Here is a 23,197-nt window from a genome sequence, read left to right as displayed (position 1 = left end):
TATTGCCATATAACCTTGGCATTGAGTTGATGTTGTTTAGTGATGTGATTATGTTGTTCAAGTTGATTATGTCGTTTAAGTTGATTAAGTGGTTTAAGTTGTGTTTGTGGATGTGCATCATTTGAGTCGCATCCATTGCATTGTTTGAGACGGCCCTTGTGGCAATTGTTTGAGACGGCCCTTGTGGCAAATGTTTGAGACGACCCAATGGCAAACTGTTTGAGACGGGAGTTTTACTCCAATGGTACCACATGCATATGCATAAGTTTGAGTCACATTCGAGTCGCATTTGAATTGCATTTGAATTGTGTTTGGATTGTTGAGATGACGAGGTGTTTGTTGTGACGTGATAATGATATGTTTGTTGTGATGTATTGATATCATACTTGTATATTTGAATATGTGATTAATGACATCGTTTCCGTTTTGAAAGTTGTATTATATTGATAAGTTGTTTTATGGTGAAACTTGTTGTGAGATGTTTTGTGATGCGAAGTGGTGAAATTATGTATGATCTATATCTCCTATATTATTTATCATGCATTCCTTTATATTGTAAGATATCTCACCCCTTTGCTGATATTTCCCCTACCATGGGAAATGGGCAGGTACTCAAGATTAGTCGTGGATGTTCGAGGTTATTGATGTGAAGTCTTTATGTTGCTTTATGGCTAGTCGAGTTGGTGTCCATTGCTCTGATACGTAGCACTCGGGGGGATTAGTCGATTATTACTTGATTGTTGTATTTCATGATGACATTTGTGTTAAGTTGAATTGAAAGGTGTTTATAAATTTAAGTTGTAAGTGGTGAATGAAGTTTTGTTCCGAATGCTATGTATCTTTATTAAATGCAATATAAGTATGTTTGTTTGGCTAAGTCGAATTGTGACATCCCATCTTTGATGAATAATTATTAAATGCACTCTGATTTTCGCTTATAATTGCAGGGTAGATTTGGGGTGTTACAGTTTCCACTCGTATTCAATAGCTTGCTGTAGTTTGTTACCATCTTTATCTCGAATTGTGATTTCCTCAGGGAGCTCTTTCGTGATGTCCATTTCCACCAGGATTCGCGCATAAGATACTCTAAGCATGTTGGCTGTACATTCATCCGTTACCAATGGTATACCAAGTGCACTACCAATTTTATTCAAGCTCATCTCACCCCAAAGGTATAGAGGTAATTGTGGCAACTTAATCCATAAAGGGAGTGTACGAAGGAAATCCTCTTTGAGCTTAAAATCTGGGTTCCATTCCCTAATGAGGACAGGCATATTTCGGATAGTGTAGGGGCCCTTCATCAACACATCATCCCTATCACTGAAGGAGTTGAATCTGAGGATGAAGTAACCCTCTTCATTGTAATACATATCAGGAAGAGGAACAAAATTCCAGGATCTTGTCATAAAGTTCTTCAAGGCATTCATACTGAGGTTGCCGCCTATAACATAAAGAATAAGAGACGAAGCCCAGAAGTTCAGTTCAGATTCAATATCAGAAACCTCAATCTCAACTTCAACGTTTCCATCCACCAATTTGGGCGCCACGTATTTCATAGATCTGCCCTTTCCAGGGTTGCGGTTGTCTTTTAGAACATCCACCCAAAGTTTCCTATCTTCATTATTCGGAGGATTAGCCGAATGAGAAGAAGGGAGAACAATGGGGGTTTTCTCAACCACAATAGTAGCACTAGTACTCGAACTTGCTTGGTCAGCCACCGTTTTACTGGTAGTCGGTTTGCTCGTCGGAGTAGTTTTTAATTCGGAGGTTGGAGGCGGAGGAACCGGTTTTTTCGGCCTCCCTCGTCCCATCTCTGTTAATTTTACAATGTTGTACTATACTATTAATTCTATTGATTCATCTTGATTTTAATTTTTTAACAAATATTGAGTTATTTTGGATATGCATATCCGAAAAATCCAAACACAAAAAATTGGTTATTTCGGATATAGGTCTCCAAAAACATAAAAAAAAATATAAATATGGTGCGTCCGGAGATACATCTCCGAATTCTGTGGGCAAAAAAGGAATTTCGTCAGAGATCTCTAAGAAGTTATATGGGTGCATAAAAAATTTCCCAAAATAATCTTATTAATTAGAGTTGTTAAGTCATTGAAATAAAGGTTAGAGCCAAAATTGAGGGTCAATTTCTATATTTATTTTATTTTACTTTATTTTATTTTTATTAAATTTAATAGAACTACCTCCCATTAACTTTCCACTAATTTATTATAATTATTTATATTTTTTTATTATTTTTTAAAAACCAACTTTCTTTAATCTTATTAACTAAATTGTTAAGTTATTGAAAGAAATTTTAAAATTAAAATTGACGTCATTTTAATCATTTTATAATTATTAATTAAATTAAATAGTAGATAACATATATATTTACTAACTTTTTATAAAATTGTTCAATAGTTAAATAAATTAAACTATCTTTTTAAAACGTGAAATCCCTATTTACGAAAAATAATATAATAAATAATTAATTATATTTACTAACTTTTTATCTTATATATTCAACTTGCCTATTTCTCATTATATATTAAAAAATAATTCTTCAAAATATAATTCAATAAATCTGGGTGAATAAACTTTATGCCAAATTTTATAATAAATAAATAGTGAATATGTTTTATTTAATTAAAATATTTAATAGAATTATGAAGAAAACGTGGATGAATGGGTCAAGAGTCTTTTTTTAAATTAAATTTAATATTTTTTGTCAAAATTTATAATAAATAAGTAATTTATTTATTTATTCATTTGTTAAACATAACTATTTACTGTTATTTTTTATAATAACTCTCATTTTTAATCTATAAATTAATTAAAAAAACCAATCAAACCATTCCTCTCATTTTTATCATGTTATTTCATCACAATTATAATATTTATTTCTCATGTTATTGGTAAATGTTTGAAAATAGATAGATGAAAAATGATGGGAGGCAATGATGGCAGAAGATGGGGTTTAAGTTTTTTTTAGGTCTTTATTTAATATTTTTTTCAACATTTTTGCATGTTAATTCAATAAGCTTTCTACACTTTTTTTTTTTTTCTACACTTAAATATATGTTGTTGTGTTATACTAGCACCTTAGCTTTCTTTAACTATATGGTCTAGAACAATTCTCTTGAGACTCTTCGCATATCATGGACTATTTAATTCCTTTCAAAATCCTATAATTACAACTAATAATGAGTTTTAATTATTAAAATAAAATTCTACTTACCTAAATCAAAAAGATAAATTCATTAACATTATTTTTATTATTTTTTATGACTTAAAATAAGATTTAATAATAACTTATCACTATATTTAATAGCAGAATTTTATTATCTGACATTATTTTTACCCTTTACTAATTTGATATAACTATTTTTATTTTTCTATCTCTATTTGTTTTTCTTTTTTATATTATATTGTATTTTAATATTTTCAATTTTAATTATATTTAAATATATTTTTAAAAATAAATTTGTCTCTGCATCGGGAAAACGTCTAGCATTATCAAATTTGGATATATATGCCTACAAATTTTAAATGACCAAGCCCACATGTTTTTTTTTTAATGTTAGTCATTCGAAATTGTTTGGACGAAATCAATTTTAATAAAATAATTTCCAGAATTTCTCTTCCACATTCAGCAAAATATATAAAATGTCTACTTTATCTTTAAAATTTTCACATTTTTATACTTATTATGTACTAAAAAACGCATTGATTTTTTAAAAACAGAAGTTTTTGGAAAACTCAAGTTTTAACCATTATAACAACTTCTTCAGATTATGCATGTGATAAAGCAACTATATATGTTATTATCCGTTCTAAACACATGTTTTTTGAAGAATAGCTTCCAATGGAATTCAAGCGTGTACTATTGATGTCACTGTCACACACTACGCATTTCCTTAATTTCAAGAACATTGAATCTTTGCATGGTGTTGGATGCAACTTTGATGTTGTTGAACAAACTAGTTTTATGCCCAAGAACATTGATCTTTGTCTTCAATTTTCTTATAATTAATAATTATAAAAAGGGTAGTTTTGATTATGAAAGAAAAGACATTGTAGCTTGTGTTCTACCTTCTAACAAGTGAAGATACAAATGGGCTGGTTCTTGGAACATTTTATAAGGTTATTTCTTGCTGGAAGCTTGTTCTTTATTGGCTTATCTTATTCTTATAAAGGTATAATGCTTTGTTCTCACTTGTGAAGTAATAGTTTTTCATTTTCAAATATTTTAACAATTCAATTTATTACTATCTCAATTAGAGGTGTGAATAAGTCATACCAAACTTTGAAAAGATTGAGTCTGACCTAAGGGTCGGAATAAGTCAGATCGAACTTCCAAAAGCTTGAATTTGACCTACGGGATGGGAATAGGTCTGACAAAACTTTGCAAAGCTTGAATCTGACTAAGGGGGAGTATATGTCAAACCAAACTTTGAAAAATTTGAGCATGACTTAAGGGTGAGAGTAGGTCAGACCAGACTTTCAAAAAACTTGGTCTGACCTATGATTTATGTTATGATTTATGTTATGACGAGTGTTTCATTTGATATTTTAAACTTTTTTTTATTTGTCAATGTAGCTTCAAAATACACATTTATCAAAGAAGCAACATTTGCTCCTTCAAGCTCAACATATGACTATATAGTAATTGGTGGAGGATCATGTGGTTGTCCCCTAGCAGCAACACTTTCACAAGGTGGAAAAGTTTTACTCCTTGAAAGAGGAGGGTCACCATACACTAATCCAGAAGAAATCAACATACAAAAATTTGTTCATTCTCTAGCCGACACGAGTCCTTCGTCTTTCTCGCAACAATTCATCTCAACCGATGGTGTGCTCAATTCGCGCGCTCGCGTCCTAGGAGGAGGTTCTGTCTTGAACGCGGGATTCTACTCGAGGGCTAGCTATAGTTACATAAGAGAGTCAGGTTGGAATGAAAGTTTGGCCAGGAGTTCATATAAATGGGTTGAAAAGAAAGTTGCTTTTGAGCCTCCAATGATGCAATGGCAAACAGCAGTGAGGGATGGTTTACTTGAAGCAGGGGTTTTGCCTTACAATGGTTTTACTTTTGATCATTTGTTGGGGACTAAGGTTGGAGGGTCAATTTTTGATAAGGAGGGTCGTAGACACACTGCAGCTGATTTGTTAGAGTATGCTGATCCAAGGACAATTTCTGTTTATTTATATGCCACAGTTCAAAAGATACTTTTTAGGTATAATGAAGGTATGTATTTGAGAATATGATGCCTCACTTGAAGGATATGCATGTAGTTGTAATAATCATAGAGACTTAACATAGCATTTTATTTTTTTAAACTTGGTATCCGGCCTCGAGACAAGACTAATTACAGGGGACCAATTCTAACATCCACTAGCGGGGGGTCCATTTAAAGTCAGAGCACAAAGCTCTGTATGGACTAGTCTCAACATAAGAATTGTTAGCACCTAACAGTATGCGAACCTGAGACCTTGGATCTGAACTCGGGTTCTCCCTAATGTTTTGTTCGTTATTAACTGCTTGAGTCCAAACCACTTAGTTTGATTCGTGCGTCAAATAATGAATTTTAGGCACCTTTACTTGATCATATGTTTTTGATTTTCAGAAAAAAGGAAGCCACAAGCTTATGGAGTGATATTCAAAGATGCATTAGGAATCATACATAGAGCATACATAAGCTCCAAAATGAAGAATGAAATAATAGTATCAGCTGGTGCAATAGGAACTCCACAGCTGCTGATGCTAAGTGGCATTGGTCCTGCTAACCATCTTAAATCACATGGAATTCAAGTTGTTTTGGATCAGCCTCTGGTTGGTCAAGGGATGGCAGATAATCCAATGAATGTTCTAATTGTTCCTTCTCCTTTACCTGTCGAAGTTTCTCTCATTCAAACGGTTGGAATCACCAGGTCCGGTAGCTTCATCGAAACGGCCAGTGGCTTGGGCTTTGGCAATTCTTGGACTGATCGGCTTAGAGGGATTTTCGAATTTGTGTCAAACCAGGTTAGCACTTACTGTTAGAAGTTTCTTTTTCTGTTATGAAATGAAACTTAATCTTAAATTTCGTTCTTGTTTGAAGAGTGGCATACCGTCCAAGTTTACGCCAGAAGCAATGGACAGTGTTGCAGACACCATTCGATCATTAGCCAATCCGGTTCTAAAAGGAGGAGTCATACTCGAAAAGATAATGGGACCGAGATCCACAGGTCACCTAGAGCTCCTAACAACTAACCCCAATGATAATCCATCGGTTACGTTTAACTATTTCAAAGATCCAGAAGACTTGAGAATGTGCGTTGACGGAATGAAAACAATCATAAATGTGATAAACTCAAAAGCATTCTCAAGATTTCGATATCCCAACATGCCTGTACAAGCTCTATTTGACTTGATGCTACATTTATCGGTTAACTTGAGACCAAAACATGCTAGTGCTGCGTTTTCTTTGGAGCAATATTGCATTGACACTGTCTTAACAATTTGGCATTATCATGGTGGTTGCCAACAAGGTAAAGTTGTTGATCATAACTATAAAGTCAACGGCGTTGAAGCTCTTAGAGTAATTGATGGTTCCACTTTTCTTCGATCACCGGGGACTAATCCTCAAGCTACTGTAATGATGCTCGGAAGGTATATGGGACAAAAGATTATAAGGAACAGACTCTCTCAGGGGAGGAAGTGAAGTCATGAATCTAATTCATATTTTCCGTAGTTTCATTTTCGTTACGCGTAATAGTCGAGTGATTACCAGACATTTTCTGGTTATTATTGTAAGAGACTGTAATTTTTTCAATTGTTTCCATTTTATACAATAAGATTCTCAAACTCAAGAACATAAAATGCTTGTTGGACCTTCAAACACTGAAAATCATACTTGTACAAAATAAACATTTTTAAGAAAAGAGAATAGGACATAAGCATATGCTGTACAGCAGGCACATTCATAAAATGGAAAAAGCATCTAACTTTTGCAACCTTGTCCCTATTTCTATCTAATGCATGGGAAGATTGATAAAGAGAGAAGGTATAAATCATGTAATGGACCTCAAAAGCCATCAAGAATATTCACAGCATAACCCTCAAGCATATCCATTTGGTTATTGGTTTATTCCATGTTATGTGCTTAAGATGAAGGTGTTATAAATGAAAGTGATTATAGAATGTGTTGTGTGCAACAGCAAGAGGTTTCACAAGAATAAGCAAATCAGCTATAGGGCTTCTCTTTCTTGGCAGGAAATTATGATGATCATGATCATTCCATGGTGTGTGTCTTGCCAAAGGAGAGTTGCCCTGTTGCTGCTTTAGCTTAATATGTATTATTCATGTCCACTCTAGTGTTTTCTTTTTCTTAATCATTTGCATTTTACAAGTTTTGTCTTAAGTAATGGGAAATTACTGAAACTATTGAAGTCAATCTTGATGCAGGAGGAACACAAGATTCTTCATTTTGCAACCCTCAATTTTTTTCCTCTTCTACCTCGTCCCTTGATAGTTTTCCATTCTTTCAATTGTTTTCTGCTTCTTAGAGTGACACCATTTAGTTGTTTCTAAGGAATTGAGAATGTATCAGAAGTCCTAGAGGAAGAATTCAACCAACCTCTATTTCTACCCCATTAATGAAAACGGGAAGAGTTGTCATCTTATTACATCATTGATAAGACCGTTCATTTTTAAAGTATCATGAAACTTCTAAAAGAAATAGATAAATGCAAATTAGGATTATGAAAAGCAATGATTGAAATTATTGTATTTAATAACTACAGTAATAATCAAGTGCTGACTTGTGTTATTGGGTGCAATATATTCTTTCAAAATGCAATTTTCAACCATCACTAAATTTCTTTGTGTTCAAAATGTATTTTTATTTGATCTCTTCTTCTTATATATAAGAAATATTTATATCTACAGAAATGCTTCATCAGGTCTTCAACACTTCAAACTTTTTGTATACAAGAAAATAAAGAACAACAACATAAAAATAAAACAAGATTTCAATCTAACTTGTATAGAAAAATGAAAACTATAATATTGTAATGAGATAATTTTACTAGGCCATAGAAACAACAGTAAAGAGACACAAAACAGGGCATCTACACCAATTCCGGGCTACAGGCTGCCCAAATCGGTTACTTGCCCTTGGCGCCCGTTCTTGATCGTTGTATTGGGTCTAGGCGTAACCGCCTAAACCCAACCACGTCTTCTACTAATTCCACTAAGAGGGTACCTGGAGTGCATATACTCGTCAAGGGAAGGAGAACAATTGTCTCCTCACGATGACATGAAAGAGTTCAGTCTCCCCTCTCATGCCTTTGGCCGAAAGAAAGGGAACCACTCCACTTAGTCTTTAATCTAGGTCCAAGGAATCTTCTATATATACCCATCTTTAGAAAGCAAAAGGGGTCTCTAATTCTTCCCATAAAAAGTTGGATGCAACGCCTCTCATTACCCTATGTATAGCTAGCCATAAATGCAACCAAATACCCTAAACACCCTTATATAATAATGGGTTGTTCATAGTTCTTTTTAGCAAGTATAGTTGGCGCCCTATGTGGAGCCCTGGTGAAAGTGATATGGGCTACCTTCATAATCAATGATGAACTCACTGCCCGTCTCCTCAATCCTCTCTAATATGTTGAATAATCCAGTGTCGCTATGGAGGACCTCCATTCTCACAACCAGACTTTGTAAGACAACGTCCTTTACCTCCAATAACACTAACTGAAGACAAACCCTACTGAGGAGGCATAAGTTTTGGATCCCCAACCTCTCTCTGATTTGGGGGATCTCCATACTAGAGAGTTTCAAGCCACTTTTACTTGCCAAATTCTATGGCAGAAATGATTCCAAAGGGCATGTCACATCCATTAATACACATATGGAGATCATCAGAGCCTCGTACTCTTTGAAATGCAAAATCCTCTCCAAAAACTTCAAGGACGCCATGTTGAGGTGGTATATGATTCTGGCACAATTATTTGTCACTAGCTATCGAAACCTAGTAAAGAAGTTAGTCCATCAATTCTTAGATAGAAAACATAGGAAGATGTCAACCACTAGCATGTTCAATATCTGTCAGGGACCGTTAGAATCCATAAGGGAGTATCTCACTTGGTTCCGTGAAGTGACTATCATGGTGATCCATCCAAATCAAGAGATGTTCGTAGAGCCTTTCAGAACAGAATAGGATATGTATATTTTAACACTTCCCTTGCCCAAAGACTTGTTGCTTACATAACAGAGGTCGTGACGTGCATTGAGTGTTACATAAAGGGAGCGAACAACAACACGAAGAAGAAAGCCATGGATGCTAAGGAATAGACATGTGAAAATCATGATTCCTCGCAACATCAGTGAAGAAGCCATTGCATCTAGCCTGTTAGGGACATGGAGACCTTCAAGCGGAGCGGAAAGCCTATAGAGAACTTCATGCCCCTAAACAATTTTCGTGAGCATATATGGTCTGAGTTCCTCCATATGTATGATATTCCTGCTGCGTCGTCCCCTAAGTCACGCGTTAGGGGACCTAAGCCCAATTGGTGATGTAAACTTCACAAGGTTAAAGGCCACCACACAAAAGATTGCTATCAGCCAAAGAATGATATTGAGCACCCCATTCATGAAGGCCACCTGAAGAAATATGTTCGAGATGCCCCTCACCAGTCACCAGGAGGCTTTTAGATCTCAAGGGAGAGATCCCCTTGGGAGCACCATATCCTAAAAGAGAAATGAGCTCTTTATAGAAGATGAATATAGAATCATACGTCATGCCCATGACATATAGCAAGAGGGTTTGTTGGGAGTGTATAGAATATTTCCGCTCGTAAGAGATACATGCGCCAAGTCATGAGCATAAAAGAGTCGCCTGACATCCCTGATTCGGGCGTGAAGTAAATTCTAGAGTTTGAGACCACCTTTTAGGTAAGGATGTTAATATAATTCATCCCTATGACAACGACCCCATGGTCATAACCGTGAGGTGTAATTATTGGGAAATTAAGCGAGTGTTGGTTGATCAATTAATTTCTCCGGACATCCTTTACTAGGAAGCCTTTAAGATAATTCACCTAAATCTAGACAACCTCAAAGCTTTTCAAGGTTCACTAGATTAATTCTTAGGAAAACCGGTACAAGTAAGGGGCCACATAAATCTAAAACCCGTATTATCAACGGAGGAAAACGCGAAGATGATCAATGTAAGATCCTTGTGATAAGCGCCACCTCCTCGTACAATATGATCATAGAGCTAAATAATTGTAACTTCTTAGAAATCCGGGTGTGTATGTTACATCTGTGTATGAAGTACATGCTGCCTAATTAGCATGTATAAGTTATTCAAGGTAATCAGGAGACCACCCGGAGGTGCTTCCATAACAGCTTGAGTCTGAAAAGGGTGACTATGATTGTGGCCTACAAAAACCTTCCAGATGCATAGGAAGTGAATGTCATAGACATAAGGTTAATAAAAGTGATCCATAAGGAGGAGATGACACCTTTTGAAGAGGAAGAATTAGTCGCGTTGTTCCAAAAGAGCGCATAAGGAGGCCAAGGTGAGATCCAAGTTTCAATCAATTATGTTATTAGTTTGGTATATTATGGATAGGTATCACATATCCCGATTGTGTAATTTAGTTTAAAGACATGGTTTATTCAAATGGGATTACACTCTTTTCCCATAAGTAAGCATGGGTTTTTAATGAGGCGACTCACCTTCTCTATAATTTGCATATACTTTTGTTCTAACTTTGCAGGATACGGTGATTTAATGTTGGACCCATAATATGACATCCTTGCTACCCAAGTAACAATGAATTATGTTGGAGTCTTAATAAGGTACCCTTACCGCCCATAAGGCTATTGAAATGTTAGAGGCGTAATAAGATATCCTTGTCACACATATGGCTATTAAAATGTTGGAGCCTTGATAAGGCATCCTTGCCATCCACGAGGCTATTGAAATTGTGGAGCCACAGTGAGGTATCCTTACTGCTCAAATGGAAATGAACTATATTGGAGCCTTAATAAGGCATCCTTGTGACCCATAAGGATATTGAAATTCTAGAGCATTAGTGAGGCATCCTTTCCTCCCAAGTGGAAATGAATTATGATGGAGCCATGATAAGGTATTCTTGCCGCACACGAGGCTATTGAAATGTTGAAGCCTTAATAAGGAATTCTTGTCGCCCATAGGACTATTGATTGTTGGAGCCTCAGTGAGGCATCCTTGCCTCCCAAGTGACACTAAATTATGTTCGAGCCTTAATACATCATCATTTCCCCCCACAAGTCTATTGAAACGTTAGAGCCATAATAACACATCCTTGCCACCCAATTCACAATGAATTATGTTGGAACTTCAATGAAGTGTCCTTACCACCCTCAGGGCTATCCAAAGTTATAATTTTGACGAATGGGCATTTAAACTCTAAATCCTTAATGGATAATTATGGACGCCTTATAAGGTTGTTAAACAGTAACACCTAAATTGATAACTTTTACTAAACTCCTTTAAGAGGACTCGGTCGCCTTAAAGGATTCCTCTTGTAATGCATATCAAGAAAATAATAAATATAAAAAAAATCATCCCGAAGGGCATAAAAAATTATATTAAGAAAGCCTCGAGGGAGAGGATTACAAAGCTAAAAAGGGCAATAATGACGATAAAATCCCCTGGGGTAATACTACTTAAGCCACTAAGGGCATTGACCGTCTTCTTGAGGTTTCCCTTCTTCTAGCGTGGTATCCGAGCAAACAATTTCCTTAGTAGGAATCTCATCTTCCTCAGCATGGGAAACTTCGAGTTCAACCTGAACGCCCCCTCAAGATAAGGAGCAATTATCTTAGGAGGATATTCTTCCTCTTTATCCATTAACTGGCCATATCAAACCACTTTGAATAAGTCCATATGATTGAAATCCAAAATAAGGTAGATAAGGTTGCATGTTCCTTAGTTTGCTCAACGTATTAGCTAGAAGTGTTCACCAGTTCATCCTTGAAGACAGACAAATCGTCTTCCAGGTTCTTCTTATAAAGGACGACGAATTTAAGAGACTTCTTTTAGGCTATTCTCTAATAAGATCTTACTAGCCTTCGCATATTCCTTCTTGGTATATTTCTTTAACTTCGTCTCCCAACACTTTAACCCATACGGTTCCTTAATAAAATTTTACTGACTCCTGATCTTGATTCACCATTTCCTTCGCAGAAGAAAAATTGACCTACAAGTCCCCCCACAGATTATCCGCCTAGACATGTGCCTTAAAGAACACTTGATCCATCATCAAACCCCTCAGAAAGTGGTTTTCTACCATGTTGGACAATTTGTGAGTCCTGGCCCGATTAATAGCATGGAAGTCGGTGGGAAAGTCTTCATGGAATGGAAGTCGCTCGATGGCGTGCTTTCTCGTGTGAAACATCGCACAGTTCCACGTCGAGGAAGGAAAGTTCTTAGGAGGTTGAGTTTGAACTGGAAAACCCATATGTTTTCCGCCTTATTCACCTTCTTCAAGGATTACAATGACCTTTTCATTTTGGTTAGAAGCCAAGTCGAACTCACGTCGTGCCTATTTGACTTAACGATTTTGAGAGGGTGACTCTTAATAATGGTGCTCCCTATGACATCCTTTTTTATCCCTTTGATGATAAGGCCGCCCATGTGACTTTTTGGACTATCTGTCTATTGCTCGCGATGATTTACCTTCTTTTTGGCCAAACGAGCTTTCCTCTCAATAATCAGGATACATGACATCTTTTCTACAAAATGGAATAACAAAATAGGTAAATTATGACACGGGTAAAATATCCTAAAATAGGAATAACTACAATAAAAAATTATGCAAGTATACATAGATCTTGCTATCATCTCTTTTATCTAACTCAATAATTTTCCTTGAGTTCATGATAGAAAACTCATCCAAAAAATGAATCACTTCCCTCTCGCTGATAGTTAGATAATCAAAATCATATCCAATGATAGCCACTAGGTCTTCAGTCTAAGACAAAGGAAAGCAGGGGGAGCCATCCTCCTTAGTTGTGACCATAGAGGCATTGTCTTTCCCCCTCACTCTCATAAACCTATCTTTCTTATTCTTTTAGTGGTAATAATGAGGCTTTGAACAAAGTACTCCATGACAGGGCGCCAAGAGCCACATAACCTCCTCTCAATACGATCTTGGTACCGTAAAAGGAGAAGAATATCCCTATGGTAGGGTTGTTGTCCAATTTCCGACATATAATCCCGAAGGCCCTAATGAAGTCCCCAACTATTTGATGAGATCTAAGAGGAGGCTAAAACCCCTAAATATTGTATGATAGGGAGATGCAAATAAAAAAAATGATGGGGCGAGCCATGGGGGAATCATGTTGGCTTGCTACTCTTTAAGATAATCTTACAAAATGACGTCACTCTCATCGCCATCGCTAAATAGGCTGATATACCTCCGAAAATAGGCCACCCTTTCCTCACAAGTGTAATGGGTTTCAAAGTCTTTGAAGCCCATGTTTTTAGAGATTTCCTAAGAAAGCATATGGGAAAAAAGGAATCACTACCACTACCATTACCACTATCACTATCAAAGTTAGTCGTACTTTCACTACTACCAAACATGCCAAGTTCTACTAGTTTATAACCAATCCCCCCATAAAGACTATGTCTTCATATAGTAGTAGTTCCACATTGCCATACACTCTATTTCAATATGTAGGTTCTACCAAATTAATATTCTCATATAAATCACTAGTGATATCCATTCTAAAAAAGAAAGTGTTACGGTGCAAAAAATACTCGAGCGAGTAAACGCTCGAAAGCAATGAAGTTGCCACCAAAATGTTATTGACATGTACCTCAACATCATGCTTTGTGACACGAGGATTGGCTTCTTCTGTGATAAGTTTTTTAATGAGGTATAGGAGTTCTCGTACTTTGAGTTTTGATCTAGTCCCCTAACATTATTTCAATTAATATAATTTATTGGGTTTAATGGAGATGCACTGACAGTGTAAAAAAGTTTTACACAGTCATTCAATGTGAATATATCATTATGCCATGTCATCTCAGTAATTTAAAAATAACAGTATGACTTGGTGGGATACATGGTCGTGATTGGTTGACAATATAAAATCAGTGCATCATCAATTTTCTCTAATTTAATAATGTGTTTTTTAAGTGGTCTCTTTGGAGTTTCAACTTTATTGACATATCTTAGATGTTACATTTTACCTTTTGGTTTATATATAAAAAATAAAATAAATGTTTTCTGGATAAAATTTTATTACTAAGTCTCCATGCTCAATGCATGCCTTGGTGGTTGCAAACAGTGTTTTAAAAATTGGACCAGACATATCGGTTGAATCGGGAATCAGAGGGATCTTTGGTCTGATTTAATTGTTGGATCAGGCATACTATTGAATAAGTGGGAACCGGTCAGAACCAGCTAAAACAATTAAAAACTGACGATTTGACGATTTTGGAAAACCGACAAGTTAAATACTTACTTTTTTTCTTCAAATAAAACGACGCCGTTTTAATAATTTAAAAAAAAATAATTAAAATATAAATAAATTTTATTCAAAACTTATTTGGAACAAATTTTTCTCATTAGAATAAGTTAATTAGACAGTACAATTATTTTGTTATTCAGTTTATGTTGTAATTAAACTTTGTTCAAAATTTATTTAGATTTGTATTTTGTACTATTTTGTTGTGACTGATGACTGATTAGAATTTCAATTTAAATAATAAACTTGTGAAATTATGATATTTTAAAATTTTGTAGGTGTTGTAATTTTTTTAGAGATCGTGTCATCCAATTCGACCAGTTTATCAACTATATAGTTTTATTATATCGATTTATTTAATCAAAATATTCGGTTTAATTCGATTTAGTCATTTGACCATTAACCCAGTAATTTGGACAATAAACTAATAATCCAATATCTTGAGTCTAGTCTAATTTTTAAAATATTAATCGTAAACAAAACTTCGAAAACCATGGCCAGTAGCTTGATAGATGTTTTATGAAGGATTGTTATGAGGGTATATAGGGCCTATTTGTTTTAGCTTTTAAAAATGGATTTTTCTTTGTATTTTTGAAAATAGATTTTCTAAAATCGTTTTTCAAAATATTACAAGTTTTTTTATATTTGTTTTTTCTAAAATGAAACACTAATTTTGACATCCAATAACATAATCACACATTATTGAAGACGAAAACTTAAAATTAAGTTGTATTTCAAAAATGTTTTTTATGAAAATCTATTTGAAATAGCTTTAAAATTAAGTAATTTTTTAAAATTTTAAATAATTATTTATTTGTGTTTAAGTTTTGGAAAAAATAAATATATAATTTTTTTTAATTCATTTTTAGCAGTGAAATAAACCAACAAAATTTTCAAAGTAAACACACTCCTGATAAAAAGGATTGAAAAAAAGAAGACAGAGAAAATAATATTTTCATGAAGGTTTTAAAAAAAGAAGACAGAGAAAATAGCATTTCCATGAAGGTTCGAGAATCATTAGTTCTCCCTATATATAAATTATTGCTAAAAAAAACATTTCCATGAAGTAATGCTGTTGACATACTTACAACACTTCATATAATAGAGCATCTTTAGATTCTTGTTTCGATTTTCCTCCTCTTCACAACTTCAAAAATCTTGAAAGAATATGAACATAGTGGACAAATCTTTTTCAAGCTAGATTGTGAGAGAATCAACACTAGCCTAAATCTTTGTTCTTAAACAGTCTCTTCAATTCCTTTAACAACTTTTGCTGTTGCTGTTACATAAGTATATCCGAAGCATAACCCCTCCCTCATGTTTATACCATATTTTGTGCGTTTAACCTTAGTATGCTGCCTATATATAAAGTCTTGGAGTGTGTGTTCAACTAATAAAATCAAACCAAACACATTTTAGGAAACAAAGCACCATTGATTTTTGGTACTATATTAAGCAAATCATTCAAAGGGCATGTCTCCTTTGGCAGGTATAATGATGGTTGTCAAAAAAATAAAATCATAGTAATCAATATTTGCCAAAGGAGAGCTGCTCTTTGAGTGTTTAGCTTAGACATTGTCTTGTTGTGTGAATGCAACCATCCTAAGTCTATGGACTTTCAAGAGAGAGGTACATCCATATGTGTGAAAGAAAAATGTATACAATTATTTTATTTTAGAAAATATTTTGTCTATTAAAACTGAGTTTTTTTAGTTGCTAACTTGCTATATTTTATTTATGTTTTTTGTAATATTTTTATTTTCATATTTACTTACACTTTATTATTCGCGGGATTAATATTTTTTATGCATTTTATTTAATAGATTTTTTTATAATTTTGTCTATGGCATTGTTTTGTTTTATAAATTAATTTTTTAAATATTCTATTAAATTGGATGGGTCATCAAAAATTGAAAAATTGTAATCGAATATAAAAATGTAATCAAAGAGATTATAAGAATTAAAATGTACCTTTTTTTCTTTTCTAATATTCATTTTTTTTTTCATGTGAACTAAACATATTTGTAATTAATTTTTTTTTTTCTTTTGATACAAACACATATCTAGTTAACAAAATTCTCCTATTTTCCCTCTTTGTTATTAAAAATTTTAAAACAGATCATTAAAATTTTTAAATTAGATATCTGAGAACAAAAGAAAGAAAGTTATTTTTGTACATTTGATATTGAAGTGACTTGTGAAAAGGAAAAAATCATCATAGTTTAAAGAAAATCACGCATAACTAACGATGATAATTTTGTTAGTGGGGACTAATAAATGCTCATTCAAATACTCTTGTGAATTATGTATATATACATTCCTCTTGCGCTCTTCTTCATATGTAGTAGTTCTGGCCCGCTTTACAAGAAAATATATAAGAGGCAATTTAATGTGACTGCTCTCAATTTATATGACCATTTTAATTTGATTGTTCTTAATCTTAGATCATGATATCCCTTTATTGGCCATAAATGCGTCTCCAATCTTATCTCAATCCCATATTGACCTGCATTAGACTTGGGTAGACTTAATCAATATGACACATAAGCTATTTAAACATGACCCTACTCTTCTAGGTGGGTCTTTAATTGGGGCGAGCTTCATTGGGTTTGGGCTGACTCTTGCCTACTTCAAAACCCATCCTAAAAAATCAGACATGTACACAAACCCTCAAGTATGAATCATGTAAGGGATAAGTGCTTTCCTAAACAAGATCTAAAAACTTTTTTTTCCACCTTTTTAAGCTCTAAAACTCTTTGAATATCCAAAAATATCATTCAAATTTTAAAATTTGAGCATGTTTTGGGCCGATTGTAAGAGTTACCAGGTCCGGCCTAAAGAAAGCAATGATTCGTTGAATCGCTTGCAGTGTAGGTGTAGTATCTTGAGGAAGAGCATAAGAGATCCATGTCCAAGATATACTCAACGACGTCACGCCTTGACAGTAACAGGTGGTTATAAGCACTCCCCTATATAAACAGGGACGGCTCTAGAGATTTCGACTAATGGGGGCTCAATAATTTTTATATAAAAACTCAAATTATTAAATGATGGTATTTTTATATTTATGTGAACAAATACCTCAAAAATTTATCATATACAGTTTCATATTATATTATTTAGGACAAAAATATTGGCTTATTTCAAAACCACAAGGAAAAAAAGTTAATGTTAAAACAACGCCACAAACAAAATCATGCTAATTATAATTTTATATATATATATATATATATATATATATATATATATATATATATATATATATATATATTGCATCTAGTGAGAAAGGGTAATCTTATATGAGAGTGAGAGGAAGAAATAACAATCATTTGATTAAAATAAACTGTTGAGATTTAATATCTTGTCATGTGATCCTTTTTTTTTTTAACTGAAAGCAGTTGAAAAAAAGAGGATCACGTGAATAATTTAAACGAAATATATAAATCTGAACCGTTTATTTTTTATCAAATGGTCGTTATCTCTTCCTCTCACTCTCATACAAGATTATCCTTTCTCACTAAATACATTCTCTCTCTCTCTCTCTCTCTCTCTCTCTCTCTATATATATATATATATATATATATATATATATATATATATATATATATATATATATGTGTGTGTGTGTGTGTGTGTGTGTAAAAATTGCACATCTTCATATATTAATTTTGAAATAGAAATAAAAAAGCCTTCAAATTAGAATCCAAAAATTCATAAGGGAGTAAAATGCTTAATTTTCCTATGTGGTTGAAATTAACTTTCTTATTTCATTTGATACTTTAATATTATAGTATGGACTTATAAGTAGCTTTGTGGGGGCAAAACACGACTTAGTGTGGGGTCAAAACCTCTAATGTTCTGTAACTAGTTAATAAATAATTGAAGTAGTGGGGTCAGCAACCCCTGTTTCACATAACTTAGATCCGTCCCTGTACATAAATGAAAAGCCCGCCATTTATCAAATACATGACTCTAGATTCAAATTTCATTCACTCTTCTTATTCACATATTGACTTGAGTCTTCGAGTGCTAGCTTTGTAGGTTAGCCCCTCTTTTACTACATCTGAGGTTCAAGTCCACAATTGCACATCGCACCCACCATTCTCTGATCAAAATTCTAGTTCCATAATAGAACTGTGATGTCGTCTATGAGAATCGACTTCTGATTCCTGTGTTTTCCAAAATTTTATATTCCCACTTAAATTCATCAATTCGAAGCTCTCTCAACCTATCATATCAGAGTTTGTGAGATCGAACTTTAGTTTCACAATTCTCAATCCATTCTGGCAACGGATCCATTCCAAATATGAGAATTCCAAACTTATGATCTCCAATACTTTTGATGATGGTTGTATCTAAGGCCACTCGCTCCGCCATATTACGCAAAGAAGTCGTTGTTGCTGCTCAAGCCACGAGACATCCACTGCCTCCTCTTCAAGGCGACGTGGATCAGGTTGTTGTAAAAACTCTGTTACATCCAGATCTCATCCAACCTTCTTGGATTGTAGGATATGCTATACGATTCCAATAAGGTAAGTTTTTGCTCAGATCTCTAGTACCACCACCAACCTTAAGACCAAAAGCATTGTGAGGTTTCCAACTATTGCAGGCTAACCTCAGAATACGAGGTGCTAATAACTTGTTGAACAATATGTATAACATAATTCAACAACAAAACTTGCAGCGATTGAAGAAAGATTGTTTTCTCTAGAATAACACTTACATAATGCAAATATGAGTGGAAACACAGTGACAGGAGCCATTTCCTAGAGAAGTCATACTTTTGTCTCTGAATCAACCGCTTCATGGAGAGACGAAGCTCTTAAATCTAAAAATCAACAAAACACATCAAACTTCTCCCCATAGTCCAGGTTGAAGAAGTCACGTTCCTCCTAAGGAACATGTGGAGAAGCCACCAGTGAAGAATTCACAGAAATATCCTCTCTACACCCTCATCTTGGACAACCAAATGTCGAATTCGTTGGAGAATCCTCCCATACTGAAGAAGTACGACAGGAAAGGAGATCATGACGAGAAGATACAACTTGTTGAACAAACGTTTGAGCCACTTTTATGTCGATGAGGCAAAAAATGCAAACTATTTATATTAACTTTTATAGGATCTGGAAAACTCTATTTCGAAGTTCTGCAAATGGAAGCATTGAATCATTAATCAATCTGTGTGAGAGCTTCACCACTCATTTCACAGCCCAAAAAAGACATTCAATGACAATAACTGCCCTCGGTAGGATAAAGTAGGTGAAGAAAGGGAAGTTGCAATCGTATGTCGACCATTTTATGCAAGTGATTGTAGAGGTGGAAGAAGTTGAAGAAGGCCTTATATGTTAGATCTTTGGAAATGATTCGAGGCAAGATATCTCCTTTATGGAGAAGTTGGGACGCAAAAAGGACCGTAGTGTGAAGGAGATGTTAAGCCGAACACAACCTTTCATCAACTTGGAGGAAAAAATTAGCGCCTAAGTTGAGAAGCCTGATGTAACATATGGAGGTTCTGGATGTTCATTCAGAAAGGACTCCAATAATTGGAGAGATGACTTCGACCGTGGAACCCGTAGATGGTACGATAAGTACACCTCTTTGAACATTTCCAAAGAAAAGATATACCAGGAGTGCATGAAAATGTGATTCTAGAAGGTCGGGATCTGAAACGCTTTTTGCTGCTTCCACAAAAGTCGTGGACACACCATTAATAAATGGATCCAACTGAAGGATCCCATTGAAGGTTTGATAATTAGGGTCCACTTATTTGAGTAAACTAAGGGCGACAAGAGAGATGGGAAAGAATCTCTAAAGAACAAATCTTCGTCGAAGATTATGGATGTTGTGGCCAATGGTGAAAGGAATTGCAGCAAAGATAAGTGGGTCAATAAGGGGAAGCACCAACATCTTGCAATTGAGTACTTGTCAAATAATCCAATACACATGTCCTTCGCCCCAGTTCCTATAGTACATATTGTTGCATGTGCCTCTTGGTGGAGAGGTACTGCCAAGAAGAACCAATTTTCAAAATGCTTAAAGTCATCCGAAAATGCTCTGAAACAACGAGTAACTGTACTAGATTAATCAAATCTTGACCATGCGTCTGGTTTGTTGAACTTCATTGAACTTTGAAAAGATGGAAGAAAAGAAACGAATGGGGGTTTTCCTCTCTGATACTCACACCAATACTGGAAGACTTTGATATACATCTGCCTTGCAGGGTGCAACCGTGAAGGAGCAGTAATCAAATGGTTTAATATTTCTATCTCTAAATTGTTGAAGGGAAAACGAAGGCCCGTAATCGAGAAATTACATTTATAGAAAGGAATGACACATTCTCACTGCAAATTCTCTTGTTCTCATCATGGGTCTGTAGGTCCAAATCCGAATAAGGACATACATCTAGATTAATGGGGTAAAGTTAAAAGGAATGGACTAATTAATGGGGTCAAGTTAAAAACTTTGGCTCAACTCTCCTAAAATAAAGAGTTAAACGAACTAACCGGTGGATCCTACCTATTTTGCATCCTCTAATTGGGACTACGCACTCATCTTGATAATTACGATAATTAAAAATGATAGTTTTAGAATAATATTAAATATAATTCTATTTAGTGGCTTTTATTTTTATTTGATGGTACTAGCCTTATCGAATCAAACTTTGTTTAAATAAGCCATGCCTACTTAAAAATTATTGTCCGAGTTTTACCTATATTTACAAAAGTGAAATTCTCCCTCATGAATTCTCTCAAAAAGCTATAGAATTGCCTAAAATTCATTTCAAATTCTAGAACTAATATAACCTTTTTTTTATATGTTCAAAGTCTAAAATTTGAATACCCCTCTATAAGGTTTGTCTATGATGATTTTCAAATTTTATTATTTACTCGTGTTTTTCTCAATTCTCGCTAATAATTAATAATATGTTGAAAGATCATGTTAGAAGGAACAAAGATTCAACCTTTTCCTCCCATAGGATATAGCGTCAATGTAAGATTTGAAGAGATAGGTCTAGAGCATTTTAGTCATAACTTTAACATGAGCCACGACATAAAACGATATGTTTAGTGGGCAGGAGGCCAATATTCAAGGTGAGTCATATCCTAGAGATATGTAAGACACATTGGTATTTACACTTTACGGAGACCTTGTGGTCGAATTTGGGAGGAGATGTACAATACGTGGTCAAATTTTGGAGGAAATGTAAATATGCATGTACATTTAATATTTTCAACAAATTATTTTCATTTCTTATTTTATATCGCTTTTAATTTTATCTTGTAGCTTTGTGACCTACCACTTAAATATATCAATAAAGGCAAGAAGATCAATAATTAATTTGAATATCCCGGACCATACTACGTTGTCCAAGCCTAAGGCTTTGGACATGACCGTTAAGTTGATTGGATCATGTCCAAGGGCTATTGAACAAGACTTTTTGATGACCAATGGGACTTATGTATAACTCAAGTTTCTCAAAGATGAGTTTGAGTGACACTTGAAAGTTGCAAGGGTTGCTAAGTCGATAATGATGAGGTGGTGAGACACGTGCGCAACCATTACAAATTTAAGTCATTTCCAAAAATTTGAGTTCAGGGCGAAGGCTTTAAAGAATCAAGTAGAAAGAAGTTGTTTAGTTGATGCAAAGGAATCGTTCAAAGAAGTAACAAGGAAACCATCAACAAATTGGAGGAACTTGAGTTCCAATCTTGAAGATTGATTGAGCTTAGTAAGATTTATAAAAACTATTGTCCATCATGTACATTCAATTATAAAATCGTTTTCGAAAACTTGTTCTCAATTCAATTAGATTAGATTGAGCTTAGTAAGATTTATTAAGAACTCAAATTGACTATCCCAAGACAACGGTTCCATTCTCCGTAACTGTGATCGGAAGAGGGCTGAAACCACTTAATGTCAGAACTGACCTCCGAATCGGATTATACTGGTGGTGGAAAAAAAATGGTATTTCTTTGATTCCAACCGTTGTCCAAATTTTTATTAAAAAAAACAAATTACTGTGCTTAAAATATGTAATGTCTAATCTTAACCCAAACGACACAATGTGATAAATGGTGCGTGTGCATTGCTTAGTGCAACAAATCAAAATCTAAGGCAACCCTTATTACGCAACCAATCTTGCATGTTCTTTTTCCATTCTTCCTCACACAACACTTCAAACTTTTTTTCTTTGCATTATATCCTGCAGTTTTGCTTTTTCTTTTTCGCTAATTGCATTTCACTTTAATATCAGTCAAATCCACTTTGTTCTTTTTTGAACAAGTGGTATTTTTCTCATCATAAGCATGCCTCACATTTATATTGGTATCTGAGCCCACTCTTTTCAGTTTTCACACACACATAAGCAATGTAGCTCCACCCCAATAAATCATGCAATGTTTCATGCCATATTGGCAGGTGAAGTCACTCAATATATTCAATTTGAAAAGAAGAAATAAAATCATTGATTTAAGCAATGATACACGAACCTTAATGATGAAACCTTTTCTTTATATTTTATTTTGGACTTGTGTTTTTCAACCCTTAAACATTAAGCAAAGATTGTCCACAAGTACTTAGAAAATTTCTAAAGAGGCTTTTCTTTTGGAGCTCATCGATATTGCTGGCTTTAATAGCGACCATTCTGTCCTCCACTTACTATTGCTTTCAAGTCTATGGCTCCAC

General features: G+C 34.4%; 2 protein-coding genes across 2 annotated transcripts; one reads left to right on the top strand and one right to left on the bottom strand.

Annotated features, from left to right (window-relative positions):
- Positions 1 to 962: 962 nt before the first annotated feature.
- Positions 963 to 1,811, bottom strand: LOC131649171 (uncharacterized). The gene has a single exon (XM_058918925.1). It carries the CDS (start codon positions 1,809 to 1,811, stop codon positions 963 to 965), a length of 849 nt encoding a protein of 282 aa, XP_058774908.1.
- Positions 1,812 to 4,114: 2,303 nt separating this feature from the next.
- On the top strand, positions 4,115 to 6,701 carry LOC131649165 (protein HOTHEAD-like). Its single transcript, XM_058918917.1, has 4 exons — positions 4,115 to 4,196; positions 4,601 to 5,249; positions 5,632 to 6,022; positions 6,099 to 6,701. The coding sequence occupies exons 1-4, from the start codon at positions 4,115 to 4,117 to the stop codon at positions 6,699 to 6,701; spliced, it is 1,725 nt and encodes a 574-aa protein (XP_058774900.1).
- The last annotated feature ends 16,496 nt before the right edge of the window (positions 6,702 to 23,197 follow it).

The sequence above is a fragment of the Vicia villosa genome, linkage group LG1 (assembly GCF_029867415.1).
Source record: "Vicia villosa cultivar HV-30 ecotype Madison, WI linkage group LG1, Vvil1.0, whole genome shotgun sequence".
Taxonomy (NCBI): Eukaryota; Viridiplantae; Streptophyta; class Magnoliopsida; order Fabales; family Fabaceae; genus Vicia; species Vicia villosa.
This window is presented reverse-complemented; position numbering and strand designations above follow the sequence as displayed.

Excerpts from the sequence above, each read along its gene's own strand:
- LOC131649165 (XM_058918917.1), top strand. The coding sequence starts at position 4,115 with ATGGGCTGGTTCTTGGAACATTTTATAAGGTTATTTCTTGCTGGAAGC. Across the intron at positions 4,197-4,600 it reads CTTATCTTATTCTTATAAAG|CTTCAAAATACACATTTATC; the intron begins GTATAATGCTTT and ends TTGTCAATGTAG. Across the intron at positions 5,250-5,631 it reads TTTAGGTATAATGAAGGTAT|GAAGCCACAAGCTTATGGAG; the intron begins GTATTTGAGAAT and ends TTCAGAAAAAAG.
- LOC131649171 (XM_058918925.1), bottom strand. The coding sequence starts at position 1,811 with ATGGGACGAGGGAGGCCGAAAAAACCGGTTCCTCCGCCTCCAACCTCC.